This window comes from Meles meles, chromosome 6, assembly GCF_922984935.1.
Source record: "Meles meles chromosome 6, mMelMel3.1 paternal haplotype, whole genome shotgun sequence".
Classification (NCBI taxonomy): Eukaryota; Metazoa; Chordata; class Mammalia; order Carnivora; family Mustelidae; genus Meles; species Meles meles.
In genome coordinates, this window is record NC_060071.1 from 64,227,512 (window position 1) to 64,245,821 (window position 18,310).

At 44.9% G+C, this 18,310-nt stretch overlaps 1 protein-coding gene across 3 annotated transcripts; it reads right to left on the bottom strand.

Moving 5' to 3' along the window:
- Positions 1-7,517: 7,517 nt before the first annotated feature.
- CCDC32 (coiled-coil domain containing 32) lies at positions 7,518-17,557 on the bottom strand. 3 transcript variants are annotated; one of them, XM_046010349.1, is made up of 4 exons: positions 17,482-17,548; positions 15,795-16,045; positions 11,134-11,290; positions 7,518-8,189 (listed from the first exon to the last, which is right to left on the bottom strand). In XM_046010349.1, the coding sequence occupies exons 2-4, from the start codon at positions 16,036-16,038 to the stop codon at positions 8,051-8,053; spliced, it is 540 nt and encodes a 179-aa protein (XP_045866305.1). In that variant the 5' UTR covers positions 16,039-16,045; positions 17,482-17,548; the 3' UTR covers positions 7,518-8,050. The 3 variants fall into 3 exon arrangements, with proteins under 3 accessions (XP_045866305.1, XP_045866306.1, XP_045866304.1); XM_046010348.1 differs by having other exon boundaries at positions 7,519-8,189; positions 15,795-16,050; positions 17,482-17,557; XM_046010350.1 differs by lacking the exon at positions 17,482-17,548 and having other exon boundaries at positions 15,795-16,050.
- Positions 17,558-18,310: the final 753 nt, after the last annotated feature.

An 18,310-nucleotide genomic window follows, 5' to 3' on the forward strand; every position in this document is an offset into this window, starting at 1 on the left:
GAGTCTGGCTTATGTCCCTAGAACAAACTAGTACATAGTACTTTTTTGTCTTCTAATTGTGGAGTAATTTTTTTTATCCTAAATGAGGAGCTTCCTATTTATCCCTATTAGATTTCATACTTTGTCCCATCATTGCAGTCTATAAAAAAAACTTTATAGAGTCTGATTCTCTTGCCTAGTCAATTACCTATCCTCTCATTTTTGATAAAGATGCCTTCTATGTACTTATCCAAATCATTGATAAAAATGTTGAACTGGGTGGGTCAGTCGGTTAAGTGTCCAACTCTTGATTTAGGCTCATGATCTCAGGGTCCTGGGATCAAGCCCCAGTTGGGGCTCCATGCTCAGCAGGAAGTTTGCTTCAGAATTCTCTCCCTCTCTATTCCTCTCCCCCTGCGCTCACACTTTCTTTCTCTCTCTCTCTCTCTCAAATAAATAAATCTTTTTTTAAAATGCCGGGGTCCCTGGGTGGCTCAGTTGATTAAGACTTTGGCTCAGGTCATGATCCCAGGGTCCTGGGATCAAGAGCTGCATTGGGCTCCTTGCTCAACAGAGCCTTCTTCTCCCTCTTCATCTGCCTGCCACTCCCCCTGCTTGTGCTTTCTCTCTCTCTGTGTCAAATAAATAAGTAAAATATTTAAAAAATAAAAATAAAAAGGTTGAGCTGGGCAGAGGAAAGAAAGAGGAGGAGGACAAAAAAAAGAGGAGGGGGAAGGAGAAGAGGAGGAGGGGGAGAAGAAGAAGGGGCAGGAGGAGGAGGAGAAAAAAGAAGAAACAATCAGCATCATGTGAGTTTATCAATCAACAAGCATAGTTTACAATCAGCATCATGTGAGTTTATCAATCAACAAGCATAGTTTTTAGCTGGTTGTTTGAACAACCGTGAATTTACGCTACTGTGCCCTTATCCAGCCTACACCCTCCATCCTGTCTCCCAGACCTCACGATTCATTTGGTCACTCTGCTGAAGATCACACTGCACCTTGGCCTCTGGTGAGTTACCAGTGGGTAACCTCATCCAAAAAGGACAAAGGATAGAAAGCCAAAAGTGGCCCTATTCTTTAAAATGCCCCAAAACTCAGGGTGCTTGTATGGCTCAGTGGGTAGAGTGTGCAACTCTTGATCTCGGGGTTGTGAGCTCAAGCCTCATGTTGGGTGTGGAGCCTAGTTTTAAAAAAGGGGGGGTGGGAATAATAAAATGCTCGTCAACTCTGCAGAGCCAATCTCCTTTTCTTGTGCACACTTGCGTGCACACACAGATCCCATCACTCTCACCCAACACTGCCTCCTCCCTCCCTGCTTCTCGGCAAAAGAGCTGATTTTTTTAAAGTGGATCAGGTCAGCATGAAAAGAGGAAAGCCCGCCTTGGAAGAGAAGACCTTCACCTCAGAACAATCTGTGACAGGCAGCACTTGGGATAGGTGGGTGGGGAAAGGGGTATACCTCTTAGCCACACGTTGACTCACGGCAGGCAGTGCACCGACCCTTAGCACAGCCTCCCAGGGGTGGGGGGGGGCATAAAGAAGCAAAGGTCCACCCAGTGTCGCTCCAGTCTGCCCACCCACGGAGCACAGGCTCTGCGGAGGGCTAAGCCAGGCTGGCCATCCCTGCACAACCACTTGCTAACCACCCGCCACTACCAAACCCAAGTGCCATGCTCCCCCTATTCCCTCACGCTTCATTCCACTCGGATGCCAAGTTCTGGTGGCTCTTCCCCTCATGCTTCCCACATCCATCTCTCTGTGCCCTCAGTGCCACGTCCTTGTTCGTGTTGTAACCATCATCTCTTCAAATAGTTCTGCCCCATGCGCTCCTTCTTCACTTTCTGGGACTCAAATGGCGCATATATTAGACTGTTTGGTATTTTCCCACCAATCTCAGAGGCTTGGTTTTCTTTTTTCTTACTCTTACTCCTTTTTGTCTTTGTGTTTCTGCTTGGATGATTTCTGTTGACCTTTCTCAAGTTCATTGCTTTTTTCCTCAGCTGTGCCTGCCTATGGAATAGCTTGTTGAAGGAATTCATCTCTGATACCAAGTTTTTTATTGCTAGCATTTCCATCTTTCTTAAGTTTCCATGTCTCTGCCGAGACTCCCCATATGTTCCTGCAAGTTGCCCACCCTTTCTCACTAGACCCATTAACATATTAGTCATTATTATTTTAAGGTCCCTACCCAGTAGTTCCAAAATCTGTCATCTGGAAGTCTGGTTCTCTTGATTTATCTTTTGATGATAGTTTGGGGTTTTTTTCTTTCTTGCCTTTTCATGTATGTTTCATAAATTTGTACTGAATGTCCATTCTGTGTAAAGAGCAGAGACTGAGGTAAATGGTATTTATGGCTGGAAGTGGGCATGCCTCTTCTGTTGGTCTGTGGTGTTCAATCAGTCGAGTTAGGAGTCGGGTAGGGTTTGGGGTTTGTCGTTCCCACCATTACCTCTGTACGTCACAGTCCTTGAATTCCTCTGGTGGTGGGCTGCTTAGAGTAGGGTCTGGGGTGTCAGAGGGTTTTTCTGGGCTCCTGCTCTGCTCTCAGCTTCTCAACCATCCCCGCCTGCCTGCCCCTCCATCAGCAATGGATCGCTGTTGCTTGCCATGTGCTGGTAGGCTCCTGGAGGGGCAGGACAGGCAGGGGGGTGGGCTGAGGATGTGTGTGTCTGTTATCCAGGTTCTGCTTTAGTCTTAGACAACATCCCGAGGGCAAGAATGAGGCTTTCTCCCCACTCCCTCTGAAAGCCAAGTTCTGCCTTATATCTGTGGTTGGTCTGGGATGGCCCAAGTTTCTTGACCTCCCCCACCCACCCCGGAGACTAGACTCCTTGCTTGAAATCTTCAGCCCATGATTGTTTCCTGCTTTCCCGTCAGGATAGAGGGATTTTGCTTCCGTTCTTACTCACTGAAGCAATGGATCCTTGGCTGTGTTAAAGAAGGGCAAAAAGGTTTTGACTCCTCACCCAAAAGCAGGTGAGTTTTGCTTTTATCACTCCCCCGAAGCAAGGCTCCGTTGCCCCTTCCCCAAGGGCTTAAGGCTTTGGTTTATAAGAGGATTGCAGAAGCAGCTGAGGCTTTTTGCCTTCCCTCAGCAGCTGCCTTACCAAGTCCTGTGTGCTCGCACCACCACCACAGAGGAGGAAAGCCCTCCCCTATTTCCTGCCCTGCTCCCTCTTTTCCTCAGAACCTCAGAGGGAGGCCTATGGAAGAAAGCTTACCGTGAGTACAACTCTCCCGTGACTGGAATAGTCTCCAGCTATTCTAAACTGACATGTGAGCCCACGTGTAGCCTTTTAACTTGTTAAATTTTTTTTAAGATTTTATTTATTTATTTGGCAGACAGAGATCACAAGTAGGCAGAGAGGCAGGCAGAGGGAGGGAGAGGGGGAAGCAGGCTCCCCGCTGAGCAGAAAGCCCGATGCCAATCCCAGGACCCTGAGATCATGACCCCAGCTGAAGGCAGAGGCTTTAACCCACTGAGCCACCCAGGCGCCCCTAACTTGTTTAATTTTTTTTTTTTTTTTTTTTTTTTTAAAGATTTTATTTATTTATCTGACAGACAGAGATCACAAGTAGGCAGAGAGAGAGAGAGGGAAGCAGGCTCCCCGCCGAGCAGAGAGTCCGACGCGGGACTCGATCCCAGGACCCCGAGACCATGACCCGAGCCGAAGGCAGCAGCTCAACCCACTGAGCCACCCAGGCGCCCCACTTGTTTAATTTTTTGTTGGTTTCTTCTTACTCATGTATTGGTCAGTCACCTCTTTCTTCCATGCTTTTTTGTTTTGTTTTAAGATTTTATTTATTTATTTGACACACAGAGAGAGCACAAGTAGACAGAGTGGGAGGGAACACTGACCCAGTGTCCCAAGTGAGGAGTGTCCCCACCATACTGTAGGATGAAAGGATGGGATGAGACTGACATGTCGATCTTTGCAATCTGCCAAACAGGATTCTATTTGTTCTGTAATAGTGAAACAGTAACTTCAAAGAAATTAAGCTAGAAAATATAAATAAGGGAAAACTACAAGCCACCTAATTGCATTATTCATTTGGACATACCATTGCCAAATGTGAATCTGTGCTTCCCTAATCAACTTAATCAAGTGGTATCCGTGGCACCCTTAACCATCTTTCCAGATCCAAATCCAATCCTGTCACTGCTCCTCTTAAATGACCCATTAGTTGGGCACCTGGATGGATCAGTGCGTTAAGCGTCCCACTCTTGATTTCGGCCTGGTCCTTATTTCGGGGTCGTGGGATCAAGTCCTGCATCGGGCTCTGTGCTTGGCGTGGAATCTGGTTGTCCCTCTCCCTCTGCTCCCTCGAACCTCAAATTTAAAAAAAAACAAACAAACAAACAAAAAAAAAACCCAATAGCTCCTTCTTGCCCCCACAATAAAATCCAAGCTCCTTAATGTGGCTTACAAAGCCCTTCACACCTGACCTTGTTTCTTAGTTTCCAACCTCGCCTTTTGATGCTTCCTCCTTTGTCCTTTATGACCCCAACCATACCGAACTACTTTCCAGTCTCTATACCTTCTTCTGCCTTTAGGCCTACATACAATCCGTTTTCCTCTTCTGGGACTTGACTATGCCCCCATGTTCCTCTCCCTCCATTCTCACAGTCTGACTACTACCCATTTTTTCTGGACTCAGCTTCCCTAACACAGCCTCTCTCCTACCTCCCACCCTGACTGGCCTAGGGCTCTCATAGCTCCTGCACACATGCTCTAAAGCAGCTACGCTAATGCCTTGATTCTGCAGCCCAAGTGATTACAGTGCCAATCAGCTAGGCCATCTCACTCCCTCCACCATTCCACGTGGGAAGATGTGGTTTTGCTCTGTTCACCATGATGCACGGTGCAGGGGCTCAACAAATATGGCCTAGGCAAATGAATCTATGCCTTCAGTAACCCCCTTCCGGGTTCAAGTACACAGCTCTTCCACACACCGAAGACTGCCATAGCAGTGTCCCATCTTGAATCTTCTAACTCAAGCAGGGCCAAAGCTGGTTGGAGTGGCTTGGAATTTTCAGGAAAATGTCTGCTTCCTGTGGCTGCAGCTTTTCTCAGCCTTGGGGAGTGACTCCAAGGCAGGGCCAGGGAGTGGCTTCAGGGTGTTTCCCTTCCTCCAGCTCTAGTCCTGGTGGGCAGGCCTGCCTGGGAGGGACACAGCTTGGCAACAGACTGGGTTGTTTATTTTTTGTGCCTACATCCAGAGCCTATTTCTGGAACAGGACTGGACACAAGTCTGTGCTATTCCAGCACTGATCTTACCAAGCCCTGGGTGATGAGCACCATGTGCCAAGAGAGAACAGTGGTGGTCACCTGTCATTTAGCTTATCTCCCTGGCTCTAACCCAGACTTCTTTGGGTATACCAAATCATTTCTGCTTTGCCCTACTGGTAATTGTCCTTACTTGGCTCTAAGGGTTAGCATTAAATATTGCTCTGTTTGCTCTTTCTGTTTCACTTGCGGTAATAAGAAAAGCCCTCTCGGGGCGCCTGGGTGGCTCAGTGGGTTAAGGCCTCTGCCTTCGGCTCAGGTCATGATCCCAGGGTTCTGGGATCAAGCCCCGCATCGGGCTCTCTGCTCTGCGGACAGCCTGCTTTCTCCTCTCTCTCTCTCTGCCTGCCTCTCTGCCTACTTGTGATCTCTGTCTGTCAAATAAATAAATACAATCTTAAAAAAAAAAACAACAACAAAACAAACAAAAAACTTTAAAAATAAAAAGAAAAGCCCTCTCAACTCAAATTTTACTGAGTTGGGAAAGTGCTAACTGGAGCTCCTTCGGAATTGCCGGGGTCAAAGGAAACCAATCAGCATTTCTGGCCAATACAATTTTTCCTATGGGTAGTCAAATTTCTAAAAGGGAAATACAACACAAAGAGGTCATTTGACTTATTTGTGATCACACGGTAAGCCACAAGGCAGTAAAGACAGCACTCAAGACTCGGATTTCAATAGCTAAGTTAAGTCTGTATTATAGTAAGTCAATTTAGGAAGCTAATATCAAATTTTTTTTTGGTAAATGATGCTTCACTTTTTTTGAGAGCCATCACTGGGGCACCTGGTGGCTCAAAGCATCTGAGACTTGATTTCAGCTCAGGTCTTGATCTCAGGACTGTGGGTTCAAGCCCCAAGCTCGGCATGGAGCCTGCTCCCCCTATCCCCCCAAAAAAGCGATCACTTACGTTGTCACCTCTAAGCCAATCAGAAATCAGAATTGCAACTCACTGGACTCCCTTCTGTGGCAATCTGCCTCTACTAAAAAGTTAGCAGGGAGCCGAAGATCTGGGACCTTTGTTCCATACCCCATCCAGATTTTCACAAGGGGCTAAAAGCCTTCCAGTCCCAAAGTTCCTTTTCGGTTCTTCTAACTCAATTCTCCACCTTCTCACACTAAAATGTGTTTCCTAGGTAGAAAATGGGAGGTAGGGAAAAGGCAAGGCTAGAATCTCACCTGAATTACAGAAACACTATTTTCTGGTATGGATACATTCTCTGTCTGATGATGGACTGCTCTTTAGGAAAGTGTTTTGAGACTTACCACTTTTCCTCTTAAAAAAATTACTGAGAAAAAGGTAATTTTTGTTTATCATGCAGGGAGAAGAAAACTCAGTCTTTAAAAAAAAAAAATCTATCCATCCACCTGGAAGCCATCAGATGGCCTGTAGGAAGAGTGTCTAGCACACCCCGGGCGGCGATGGCAATCTGCAAGTCCAGGGCCAGGTGACTGTCAGTGTCTGGCTTCCTCAAAGTGTCTGGGGAACATAAAGGGTCACTCTCTATGTCAAAGGAATCCTACTATTAAAAAGCAGGAGGAATAAAACTAAGACAATCAATTAAAAAAAAACAAAGAAAGTATGTCTCCCCAAATTCACATAATTCAGCAAGTTTATCAAATTACCTGGTTGATTCCTGTCCTTTCGGACAAAGCAAATACTTGATTTAGATATGGGGACGTCTTCTCTGCAGATTTTGGGGGTTGCCCTGCTTGTCATTAGGGACTTGAAACCTATTACCCAGGAAGAAGCTCCATGGAGCCACAGCCACAGAAAATCCTACCCTCAGAGCACCGAGGTCTGCCTTGTCGGAGGATGCATGTTAAAAATAGAAGGCTGGCGAAGGTGATCAGCTCTCTTGCATCGCCGTTCACTTGACTTTACCTCCCCACTGCCTGGGAGCATCCCTCTGGGTAGGGGAAGCAGGTTGAGAGCATCACATACATGGCTTTTCTGATGTGAAAGTTTTATACGGACAACACAGGCTAAACAAGAACACTATAAAGGAGGGAAACACAGGCTCAGTCAGGAAAACTGCCGCAAGTGAGCTTGGAACTATTCAGGAGTGGTGTCAAATACCAACACCATATTTACAAGTCTAATTTGAAGCCTGGCCCTTTTTAAGTGCAAGAGGAAGTTAGGGGAGAAACCATGCATGCAATCAAAAATAGACACGTACACACAAACACCCATGTTTTCACACTTTTGCCCATTTTCTCCACAAAGAACAAACCAGACCCAAGAAAAGTGAAAAGTGCAGCCTCTTTTCAAGTCCCTATATTTATTGCAAACTTCCAGAAGCCCCACATGGGCTGTGGTTCCCAAAGAGGCAGACTTGATTCTCCTTGGCCCCACTCACCCCTGACAATTAACCAAGGAAATGCTGGGAATGCAGGCAGGAACATCCAGAAGAGGAAAGAAAAAATATGGCTCACTTAGCTTACATATTAAACCCAAGGGTATCGGTTTCTCCAAATACTTTCATACTTGCTGCTTCGCTAGAGTCTTAGCAGACTTCTCACCTGCAGCGACAGAGCTCAGGCAAGCTGTGAGACCCAGAGGAAAGCAGTATGTTGATCCAGCATGCACTGGGGCAGTCACTTTATCCGACAGTCACACATGCCAGCCCCAAGCAAGTCCTCGGGGGCCCACAGCTGTTTGCTTTGTCAGGTGGGAGGGTGGGCTTCCCCCCTTCCCTAGATTTCTCCTTGCTGCTCCACCGAGCTCTCTGCTGTTCCCTCTGGACCCAAGACAGCTGCTCAGTGTGTGTGTGTGTAATTTATTGTTCCGCTGCTGCTGGCTTGTCCCCAGCCGCTGGCTTCTCAACCTGGGACTCTGGAGGAATCAGATACTGGACCTCCTCTGTACTGATGGCTACTTTATCTGGCTGGAGCCACCTCTTGAAATGTTCCAAGGTGCTAGGAGAGAGCAGGAGGAAAGGGCGGCTGCATCAGACCCAGCTGATTAATTACTTAATGATTATCTCAGTTACTCAAATGCTGCCTTCCCGCCCACCACCAATTTCTTCCTACAATTGTTTTTCACTGCTAAGGGGGGGTGGGGGGATGACGATACCCCTCTGACAGCTGTGCATCCTGGCAGCTCAGCAGCATAATTTACCCCCTAGTGGGCACTGGCTATAAGCAGCACCAGGCCCCCTTCAAACACACAGCCTCTGAAGGCTTGGCAAGAATAGCTGGAGAAGAGCTTATGCCTCGGTCCTGTCTTTTTCCCTTAAAACCAGAGAGGGAATTGTCCAAGGGAGGAAACATTTAAATAAATGCCAAATTATTAGCGAGCATCTTGATATCTCCCATACCTGAGGCACTCCGAGACTCCATTATACTTAAAGCAGTTAGCTGCACAAAGCATCATTTTTGTGGGGGTTTTTTGTTTGTTTATTTCATCCCATACCAAGTCCCCAAGATGGAAACATCTGCATGGCAATTTCTCCCACAGAGAAATAGCCACTGTGCCAGAGAGCTCTTTTTGGGTTTGGATCTGTGAGGAGAGGGGGAAGGGCCCCTTCTCACCTTCCTTAAGTACCCAAACCCTCCAGGCTTACGAGATACACATAGTAAACTATAAGTGATGACAAATAACGGAAGCCTTATTCTATGCTCTTCAATAGCCCAAAGTCTTAAGCCAAGAGGTCAAGCATCACCAGCAGGTTTTAGACGACCAAAATGGCAGAATCGTGTGACAGGAGGATTTCTCAGCCCATTACTCCTCTGCCAAAGGCATTGCCATGAGGAGGGTCACCTACCTGTGGCCTTCAAATATGTGAAGAACCACAAGGTTCTCTTGTTTTAATGGCCTCTGTTTTAAAAAGAAACTTTGAAGTCCGCAAATATATGCCTATCTACTGTTTCTGATGCGCTTGTTCTAACACTCATGGAAAGAAGTGTTCCCACAGACAGCGGCTCAGGGGAACAGGTGCCCACAGCTCAGGGGCCCAGGGTACTCCAGGAGCATTTCATCTTCATCTCCCATGCTTTTCACAGAATTGTTTCAGTCGCTTCTACAGAAAAGGGAACATCATCCCATCATTGTAAGGTACTGACAGACACACAGAAACATTAACTCGAGCCTTGGTGCTTATCTGCTTTCAAAAGAAGAAGAATTCCTACTTGAGAATTGCACAGGAGCAAATTTTGTCTTTTCTTCTCAGAACTGGAAAGAGGCAAACATTCAAGGGGAGAGAGAAAAGAATACCAAATGATCGATGGGTTGGGAATGTGTGCATCTTCAAGTCTCTTGTGTTTGGGGGAGTTTAAGGCTCAACTGGGTTGAGTCTTCAGAGATAGAAAAGGGCAAAATGTGTATGATTTTCTGAACCCTAGGTAGTTGGGCCGACTTTAGATGCCACATTAATTTCTGAAGAATCTGGGGGCACACTGATGTTATATTTAAGACAATGTAAGTGAAAATGCTTTGTATGTTGAAAAATAAAGTGTAACTATCAAGTTTTATTCACCTATAGTCCCCGACTTCAGCAGCTGTTTTATCTGACATCATGGGACTCTTAAAGTCAATGTTAACGATGTGTTGCAAACTTAGGTGATGTTTCCCTAAGACCTTTTGTTAACATTCAGGCTTTTACTTCCCTCACCAATTTTTTTATTTTGAATAATTTCTTACTGAATTTTAAAATTCTGGTAGGACTAACACTCATGGCTAACATTTACATTATACTTACCTGGTGCCGGGTCTGTTCTAAGCACTTGAGACACTGTAACTCCTTTAACACTCCCAACAGCATGATGAGGGAAGAGCTACTATTCTTGCTTTACATAGCAGGAAACTGAGGCACACCCAGGTTACTTCCTCAAGAACATACAACCAGGAAGTGGCAGAGCGTCTTTCTCAGGTGTCGAGCACCGTTCTTCTCTTTGCGGCAGAAAGCCCTCTGCTCCTCTCTGCATCCAGCCCTCTGCAGATACTCCTCAAGTCTTACCTTCTTCTCTGGCACAAACACCAGAGCCCACAGGGAGCTGAAGAGTGTCTCAACTCCCAAAGCATGTTCTGTCACTTCCACTCACCCGGCTCTTTTCTTATGCTGCCTTATTTCATTAGGTATGTCTTTATAAAAATTTTTGTCTCTCCCCAAATAGTTGTGGGAATCAAAACAAAATGGGGGAGGGATACTAAAACTCCTTACATCTCCCCGCCACCCCAGCACCCTCAGCCCCAAAACATCATGGGTAGTGCCTTCACACAGTAGATGCTTAAGAAATTCACTCATTTAGTCTATACTAATTTGAATGCCTGCGATATGACAGGAACTCTCTAAAGCGATGGCAAGTCAGGTAAGACACAGTTCCAGTTGATGGTTACAACTTTCTTAACCATGCTGTATACTTAGGAATGAAGACCATGCTTTCTCCTCAATTCTGTTCAATCTGTGATCTAGATATAGGCAGAGTGTTTGCTCTTTTGCAAAAATAATAATTATCAACACCCGCTACTGGACTAAGCAAATAGAGCATCCGTCAAAAGGACGATTTTGAGCTTAGAAAAGCTGATGTTGGGGGGCGCCTGGGTGGCTCAGTGGGTTAAAGCCTCTGCCTTCAGCTCAGGTCATGATCCCAGGGTCCTGGGATCAAGCCCCACATCGGGCTCTCTGCTCAGCAGGGAGCCTGCTTTCTCCTCTCTCTCCCTGCCTGCCTCTCTGACTAGTTACAATATGTCTATCAAACAAATAAATAAAATCTTAAAAAAAAAAAAAAAGAAAAAAAGAAAAGCTGATGTTGGTATCAACCAGTATCTGGACTCAAATGTCACTCTCCCCGAATTCTTTAGAGAAAGAGAAATGTCCCCAATGCAATGCTGTCACCTGGAACTGGACTGAGAACCAATTACCTCTCATCAGAATCAAGTCCATCCACAAAGAATTCTGATGCTAACTTCTCCTGCAGGAACCGATCCCAGCATTCCTTCTTGGCTTGGGCCAAGGTTCGAAGCATGTCCTTGGAAGTCACTTCCTGATTTAAACCTTTGATTCTTTTCAGCTTCTTCTCTAAAGAGAAGAGGAGAAGCAGCTTAACAAGGAAAGTGAGTATGAAATAAAACTAAATCTGAAATGCAAGGTGACAGGGGCATCTGGGTGGTTCAGACAGCTAAGTGTCTGCCTTCAGCTCAGGTAGTGGTCTCCAGGTCCTGGGATCAAGCCCCAAGTCAGGCTCCCAGCTCAGCAGGGAGTCTGCTTCTTCCTCTCCCTCTGCCTCTCCCCTTGCTTGTGCTCTGTCTGTCTCTCTCTCTAATGAATAAACTCTTAAAAAAATAAAATAAAAGGCAAGGTGACAACTTAAAAATTTCTCTCACTAATGAGTACATCCACACTCCCTGCAAAAGAGCCCCCCCCCCCTTTTTTTAAGGAAAGGTAAAGGGAAATATACATTTTTCTTTTCCCTTCACCATGTCTTAATTCTGTATTGTATCAAATACATGTTTAAACCCAGAAAGGAAAAAGGCCATAGGCTCTCATAAATAAATCAATGGCACATTTTCTTTGAAATCGCAGAAGCCAGCAGGTATCTCTCGAGGGCATTACTTGTTTTCTCTGGCTTGACATGTGCCAACTCCTTGAAAATAGTCTCTCTGAGGAGTTAATGGTTTTTCTTTCTCTTATAATGACAAGAAGTAGTTTCCAAATCTCATGAGAAAGAATTAGAGAAAATGATGAAAGATCCAATGGTTCATTACACACTAAAATTGACTTGATGAGAACTCAATAAGAAAAGACCTTTAAGACTCTATCAGTGATTAAATTCTTGATTAAAGAAAGGCAATCTCCCAACATTTCTAAAAGTTACTCAACTTGTGGCCTGGATGTTGGAACCTAATAAAAACAAACATCTTGTATTCCCAGTGAGAGTGGTCTACATGGCTTCCTGATGATAGATGTTTAATTACTCTCCTTTGCATTTTAAGTGTAATTTAGGGACAACTAAAGAATAGAAGGAAGGGGATCACTATTTGCCTTCTCCTTTAATGTAGTCTTGCCTTCAATGATAATGAATGGGTAAATGATGGCCTTTTGGAAGGAGAGGGAGAATATCAAACTTCATGATTTGCAATCCTGTTTTCATTTCTAAACAAGCCACATCAGCTAGCACCCACAAAAAGCAAAACAAAAAGCACCTTTAGTTGCTGCAAGTTACCACCTGGAGGTCACCCATGCAAAAAAATCTGTACTTGATAAATGTTAAATATTTGAGGAGTTTTTGCCTCCTTGAGGATGTGAAAAGAATTATATGAATCTCACACTGAGCTGGCTAAGTTTTTAATTGCTGCTCATAGTGGAGTCTTTTTTTTTTTTTTTAAGATTTATTTATTTATTTGAGAAAGAGCATATATATGCGTGGGGGGGAGGTGGGTAGCAGAAGGAAAGGGAGAGAGAGAACCTCAAGCAGACTCCCTGCCAAGGGCAGAGCCCAACCAGGGGCTCAATCTCATGACCCTGGGATCATGACCTTGACAAAAGTCACGAGTGGAATGCTCAACTAACTAAGCTACCCGGGCACCCCACATTCTTTTTGATTGAGGTCTATCTGGGAATAAAAACAATCATTTTATTGTCTTGCCTTGGTTCTAAAGTTGGAAGGTACTCTTTGGGGCTTGAAAAAGTCCACCATGGAGCGCCTGGGTGGCTCAGTGGGTTCAAGCCTCTGCCTTCAGCTCCGTTCGTGGTCCCAGAGTCCTGGGATCGAGCACCACATCGGGCTCTCCACTCGGAGGGGAGCCTGCTTCCTCCTCTCTCTCTGCCTGCCTCTCTGCCTACTTGTGATCTTTGTCTGTCAAATAAATTAAAAAAAAAAAAATCTTAAAAAAAAGAAAAAAAAAGAAAATGTCTTCTCCTCTCTGAGTGTGCTCAGTCCCTAATTAGGTGTGATCTAAGTTGTGCAGGCAGAAAGAGGCACCCTTGCATACTCCCAGCCTGCCTGCTACTGTCTCCCAGAGTTACTGTCTCCACAGGCACAGAAATGGCTCTTATCCTTCAGAGAATGAAAAAAAAAAATTCTTTTTAAAGATTTTACTTATTTGACAGAGACACAGTGAGAGAGGGAACGCAAGCAGGGGGAGTGGAAAAGGGAGAATCAGGCCTCCCTCTGAGCAGGGAGCCTGATGCAGGGCTCAATCCCAGGATTCTGGGATCACAACCTGAGCCGAAGGCAGACGCTTAACAACTGAGTCACCCAGACACCCTTAGAATGAAAATTTTTCTTAAAGACTTTATTTATTTGAAAGAGAGAGAGCACAAATGTGGGAGTGGCAGAGGGAGAGGGAGGACATGGGGCTTGATCCCAGGACCCCAGGATCAGATAATGACCTGAGCCGAAGGCAGATGCTTAACCAACTGAGCCACCCAGGTGCCCCCGGAGAATGAAATTTTAATCATCTTTTTAAAAAAAAAATTTTTTTTTTTAACATTTTAAAGTAATCTCTACCTCAATGTCGAGCTCAAATTTACAACCCTGAGATCAAGAGCCAGGATCTACTGATTGAGCAGCCAGGTGCCCCTTAATGATCTTCTTACCTGATTTTAGAAAAGATCTGTGGAGTTTTAACCTTCTGAACCAGTCTTCACCAATCAAATCATCACCGAATCCATGAAAGTTTCTTACAACCCCTGGGCACAGAGTACCAACAAGCCATAGGATCTGGTTTTCCAGCTTTCTTAGACTGTTGCTGCTGCTTCTCCTTATCATTATTAAAGAGATGTTCTGACTGCCACAGAACAGAATTGTCAACCTCCTTGGCCACAGCTGCAAGTATTACTATCCTAACTTTGGTGGCTTCCAGAAAAATTTCACATTACACCTGGATGTTTCTTGTTATCCATCATTCCACTTGTGTTTTTCCCACATCTTTTTCCTCCAGTACATCATTAACAAAACTTCTTTTGTTTTTCCAAGTTATTTCTTAGAGATCATGTAAACACTATTCTGATTCTTTCTGCCCTTCCTCAAAAGCTTCTTCCTAAATTGCCTTTCCTTCCTCAAATGATTATTCCCAGGTTTGGTTTTGTGACACATAGATGGGCCTCATGGGTTTTTAATAATAAAAGGATACCACAATTCTTAAGCAGTCACTTCCCTAGACTGATACATTTCTTTCCCCTTGCATGGGACAATCTGACTCTCTTTCTTATATTCGGAGTCTCTCTAAATACTAACACTTAAATACTAACACAGGACAGCTATTTGAGAAAATATTTTAAAAATTAAATGACTAACAAGAGGTAGAATGATTTTATGTCAACATGCTCCCACTCCAACAATCAATCCATTTAATATTATAGTTTTTTCAGACAGTAGTTTTTCCAATATAAGAGTTTCATCAGAAATCCATGCGTAGCTCTTGGGGGCCTTTTCTTTCAGGATGGCATAATGTTTGACAATTTTGAGTTATCTGAATATATGGGCAACCAATAATAGGCAAGAGGGTTCCATAGGATGCCAAGAAATGAAGCAGAATTCAGATAAAACAGTCAGAGGCAGGGACACCTGGGTGGCTCAGTTGCTTAAGCAGCTGCCTTCGGCTCAGGTCATGATCTCAGTGTCCTGGGATCGAGTCCCATATTGGGCTCCTTGCTCGGCAGGGAGCCTGCTTCTCCCTCTGCCTCTGCCTACCTCTCGGCCTACTTGTGATCTTTCTCTCTCTTTCTCTCTTTGACAAATAAATAAATAAATAAAATCTTTAAAAAAAAAAAAAAAAACAGTCAGCGGCAGGAGGTAACAAAGACTGCTTAAAGGGATATACAAGGAAAAGGGTGCCCCTGGAGTGCCTGACTAGCTCATTCAGTAGAGCATGCAACTCTTGATCTCAGGGATGTAAGTTCAAGCCCCACGTTGGGTGTAGAGATTACTTAAAAAATAAAATCTTGGGCGCCTGGGTGGCTCAGTTGGTTAAGCAACTGCCTTCGGCTCAGGTCATGATCCCAGGGTCCTGGGATCGAGTCCCACATCGGGCTCCCTGCTCCATGGGGAGTCTGCTCCCTCTGACCTCCCCTTTCATGCTCTCTCTCACTGTCTCGCTCTCAAATAAATAAATAAAATCTTAAAAAAATAATAATAAAATCTTAAAAAAAAAAAAAGGTAAAGGGTGCTCCTTCCCAACAACCAACCCGAAACACCCCCTCAGAATTACATCTAACAAATACATGTGGTGAGGACAAAAAATAATAATTAATAATAGAGGGGCACCTGGGTGGCTCAGTTGGTTAGGATAAGTGTCTGCCTTTGGCTCAGGTCATGATCCCAGAGTCCTGAGATCTGAGCCAAGCCCCAAGTTCCCCACCACTGACTCTCTGCTCCGCAGTGAGCCTTTTTCTCCCCCTCATCCACTTGCGGCTCTTGTGCGCTCTCACTCTCTGTCAAATAAATAAACTAAAAATCTTAAAAAAAAAAAAAAAGAATAGAAACCAGGTGATGAAACTGAACTTCCACATACCAACATGCTTCCTTAAAGCCACCGACTTCTGTTAAAAAAAAAAAAAAAAAAAAAGTCATCTAACTTACCTAGAGTTGCTAAATACACTTCTGAATCCTGCAAGGGAGCCCAAGGCTTTGTAGCCGGCTGAACAGCAAACTCTGGGGCCTCCCTCTGGCCTGTGCCCGCAGGGTAAGAATCCATAAAGGAGTCTGAGAAAGCATTGCTGGTACCATCTTCTTGGTCAGGATTTGGTAGACAGGAACAGATTTCAGCCCAAAGATCAGGGCCAGATCTTGTGGCTGTAGAGTCAATGCTCTCAAACATTTTCATTTGGAATCTGAGCTGAAAAACATGAAGGACTGGCTTTAAGGATATAAGTATCCAGTACTCAGATATTTGTTTACCCAGTGAAAGACGGTTATAGGCTTCTAAGAAGTTTCTCTAAACTTAAAATGTCTTTTATTAGATTCCTATGTTACAAATATAAAGATGACAAAAGGGTAATTGGATTCCTCTTCTGGCTCTGCACTCAAGTTGTTTTCATAACAAAGTTTCTTTTTAAAAATGAAATGCCTACAAGCCAGACACAAAAGGACAAATAATGAATGATTCCACTTAAATGAAGTACCTACAGTCAAATTCATAGAGCTGGAAAATAGAATGGTGGTTGCCAGGGGTTTGGCAGAGGAGGGTATGGGAGTTACTTTCTCATGGGTACAGAGTTTTAGTTTGGGAAGTTCTAGAGATGGATGATCAAGATGGTTGTACAACCAAATGTGTCACTGAACTGCACATCTAAAAATGGTTAAAATGGCAATTTTATGTTATATATTTCATCACACACACACACACACACACACACACACACACTTCTAAGACATTCCCAGTGGAGACAACCATGCTGCACTTCTTTCCAAAGATCTCCAAAATGCAATCACTCTGTCCTAAGCCAATTAAATTCTGTTTTCAATAGGACACAGACTAAAGGCCGTTGCAGAGTTCCAAATACACGAGGATAATAAAAATGCTTTTTGGTGAAAACTGTAAGAAATGTCATATGCAAAACTCCATCTGCTCATTACATGTAGAAAAACTGGACTATATACCTTATTCTTATTTTATAAGTTCTTATTTTAATAGGCAGAAACACTGGAAGAGACATTTCCATCAGTTTACAATCAAGGAACTGAGGATCAGAAGGGTAACTAATCAAGGGTCCCTTGCTGATATATGGTGATTCCTTGACTGGAAACCAGACCAGTGCCACTCCAAAATCCACGTTCTTATCCAATACCACACTGCCTGGGGCTTTCACAATTATCTAGTCTTAACAAAATGGTTGACACCTTCTTTTCAGGAGGGACCTTTTAAGATTAGGAAGGCTGCCTGAGGTAAGGTCTGAATAATTCCAGGAGTGACAGTTCAGCCAAAACAGAAGCCTAGAAGAGGGAACAAATAAGTCACAGCGGCCCTGGAAGAACTGATGCCAGGGTCCACGATAAACCTCCATCCCCACCCCGAAGTCGTTTGAACCCACCCAAACCAAAACTTTCCTCGCACCTGGGCCCGGGTCCTCCCCCACCCCCCACCCCCTCCCTAGGAAGTCCAGAACAGCGCAGGGAATCCTGGCGTTCAGACCCGGGCCTCAGTCATTCTGGGCTCACAAACGGGCTGGAGGGGAGAAGTCAGACCCCAAGGTCCCTCCGTGGTATCCTGGGATGGGCCTGGGGCCGAGGATCTAAAACTCTGGGAACGCTGACCCTATTTACCTACCGCAAACGCCTGCCCACCAGCTCACAAAAGCTCTGCTAAGTTCCGGCGCTGAAGGGTAGAAAGAAATAGGGGGGCGGAGTCTCCGAGTGACGGACCCCGGGAGTCCTCCAACCACCGCCCAACCTGGCGATGTTCTGTGCGTGGATTGGCTGACAGGAGCTCGGCGGTAAGGAAGTGAGGAAGGGAGTGAGAAAAAGAGGTAGGCGGGACTTGTCGCGGGGAAACAGTGGAGTCACAAGCCCTGCCCACCTTCTCTGAGACAGGTTCCGCTAGCGTCTTACCTGAGCGTTCCTCGCCCAGAGACCGAGTCCCCGGGCCATCCTCTTCTCGGAGAGGGAAGCCCAGTTGCCCAGGTCTTTGAATTTTCTTGGTTACCTGAGCAAATTCACCTCCTCGGCAATCCTCTGGGTCGGTGTTTTGTCTCTGAAAATTTCATCCCTTTGCTACCGAAATTAGAGCACTCCGGCGGCTCGAATGGGGAAGGAAGAAACTACTTTCCTCAGTCTTACAGGAGACCCAGGTCCCATTAGCCAAGTTATGAGGCTTTCTCTTATTCATTTAGTCAATAGACACCGAGCACCTCCTGTTCTAAGACTTGTGTTAAGCGGCAATTCAAGACCGGTAATAGTTTGTATGGGTCCCAGAGTCTTTACAGCTAAATGTAGGAAGGTGCACCATAGGGGTAGACAATTTTACAAATAACAGCAAAGAGTTGTAAAAGATATGACAGAAGTATGGCCAGTGTGCATAAAGAAGAGAATGGTAAGGGAATATGTCAGATTTTTTTAAAGAAGATGTCATTTAAGCGTATAACTTGATCTCAGCTCAG

Bases quoted from the DNA above. Each gene is read 5' to 3' on its own strand.
- CCDC32 (XM_046010349.1), bottom strand. From the start codon at position 16,038: ATGAAAATGTTTGAGAGCATTGACTCTACAGCCACAAGATCTGGCCCT. The intron at 11,291-15,794 runs GTAAGTTAGATG...TCTTCTCTTTAG, and splicing joins AGTGTATTTAGCAACTCTAG to AGAAGAAGCTGAAAAGAATC. The intron at 8,190-11,133 runs GTAATTGGTTCT...GCTCTCTCCTAG, and splicing joins GGACTTGATTCTGATGAGAG to CACCTTGGAACATTTCAAGA.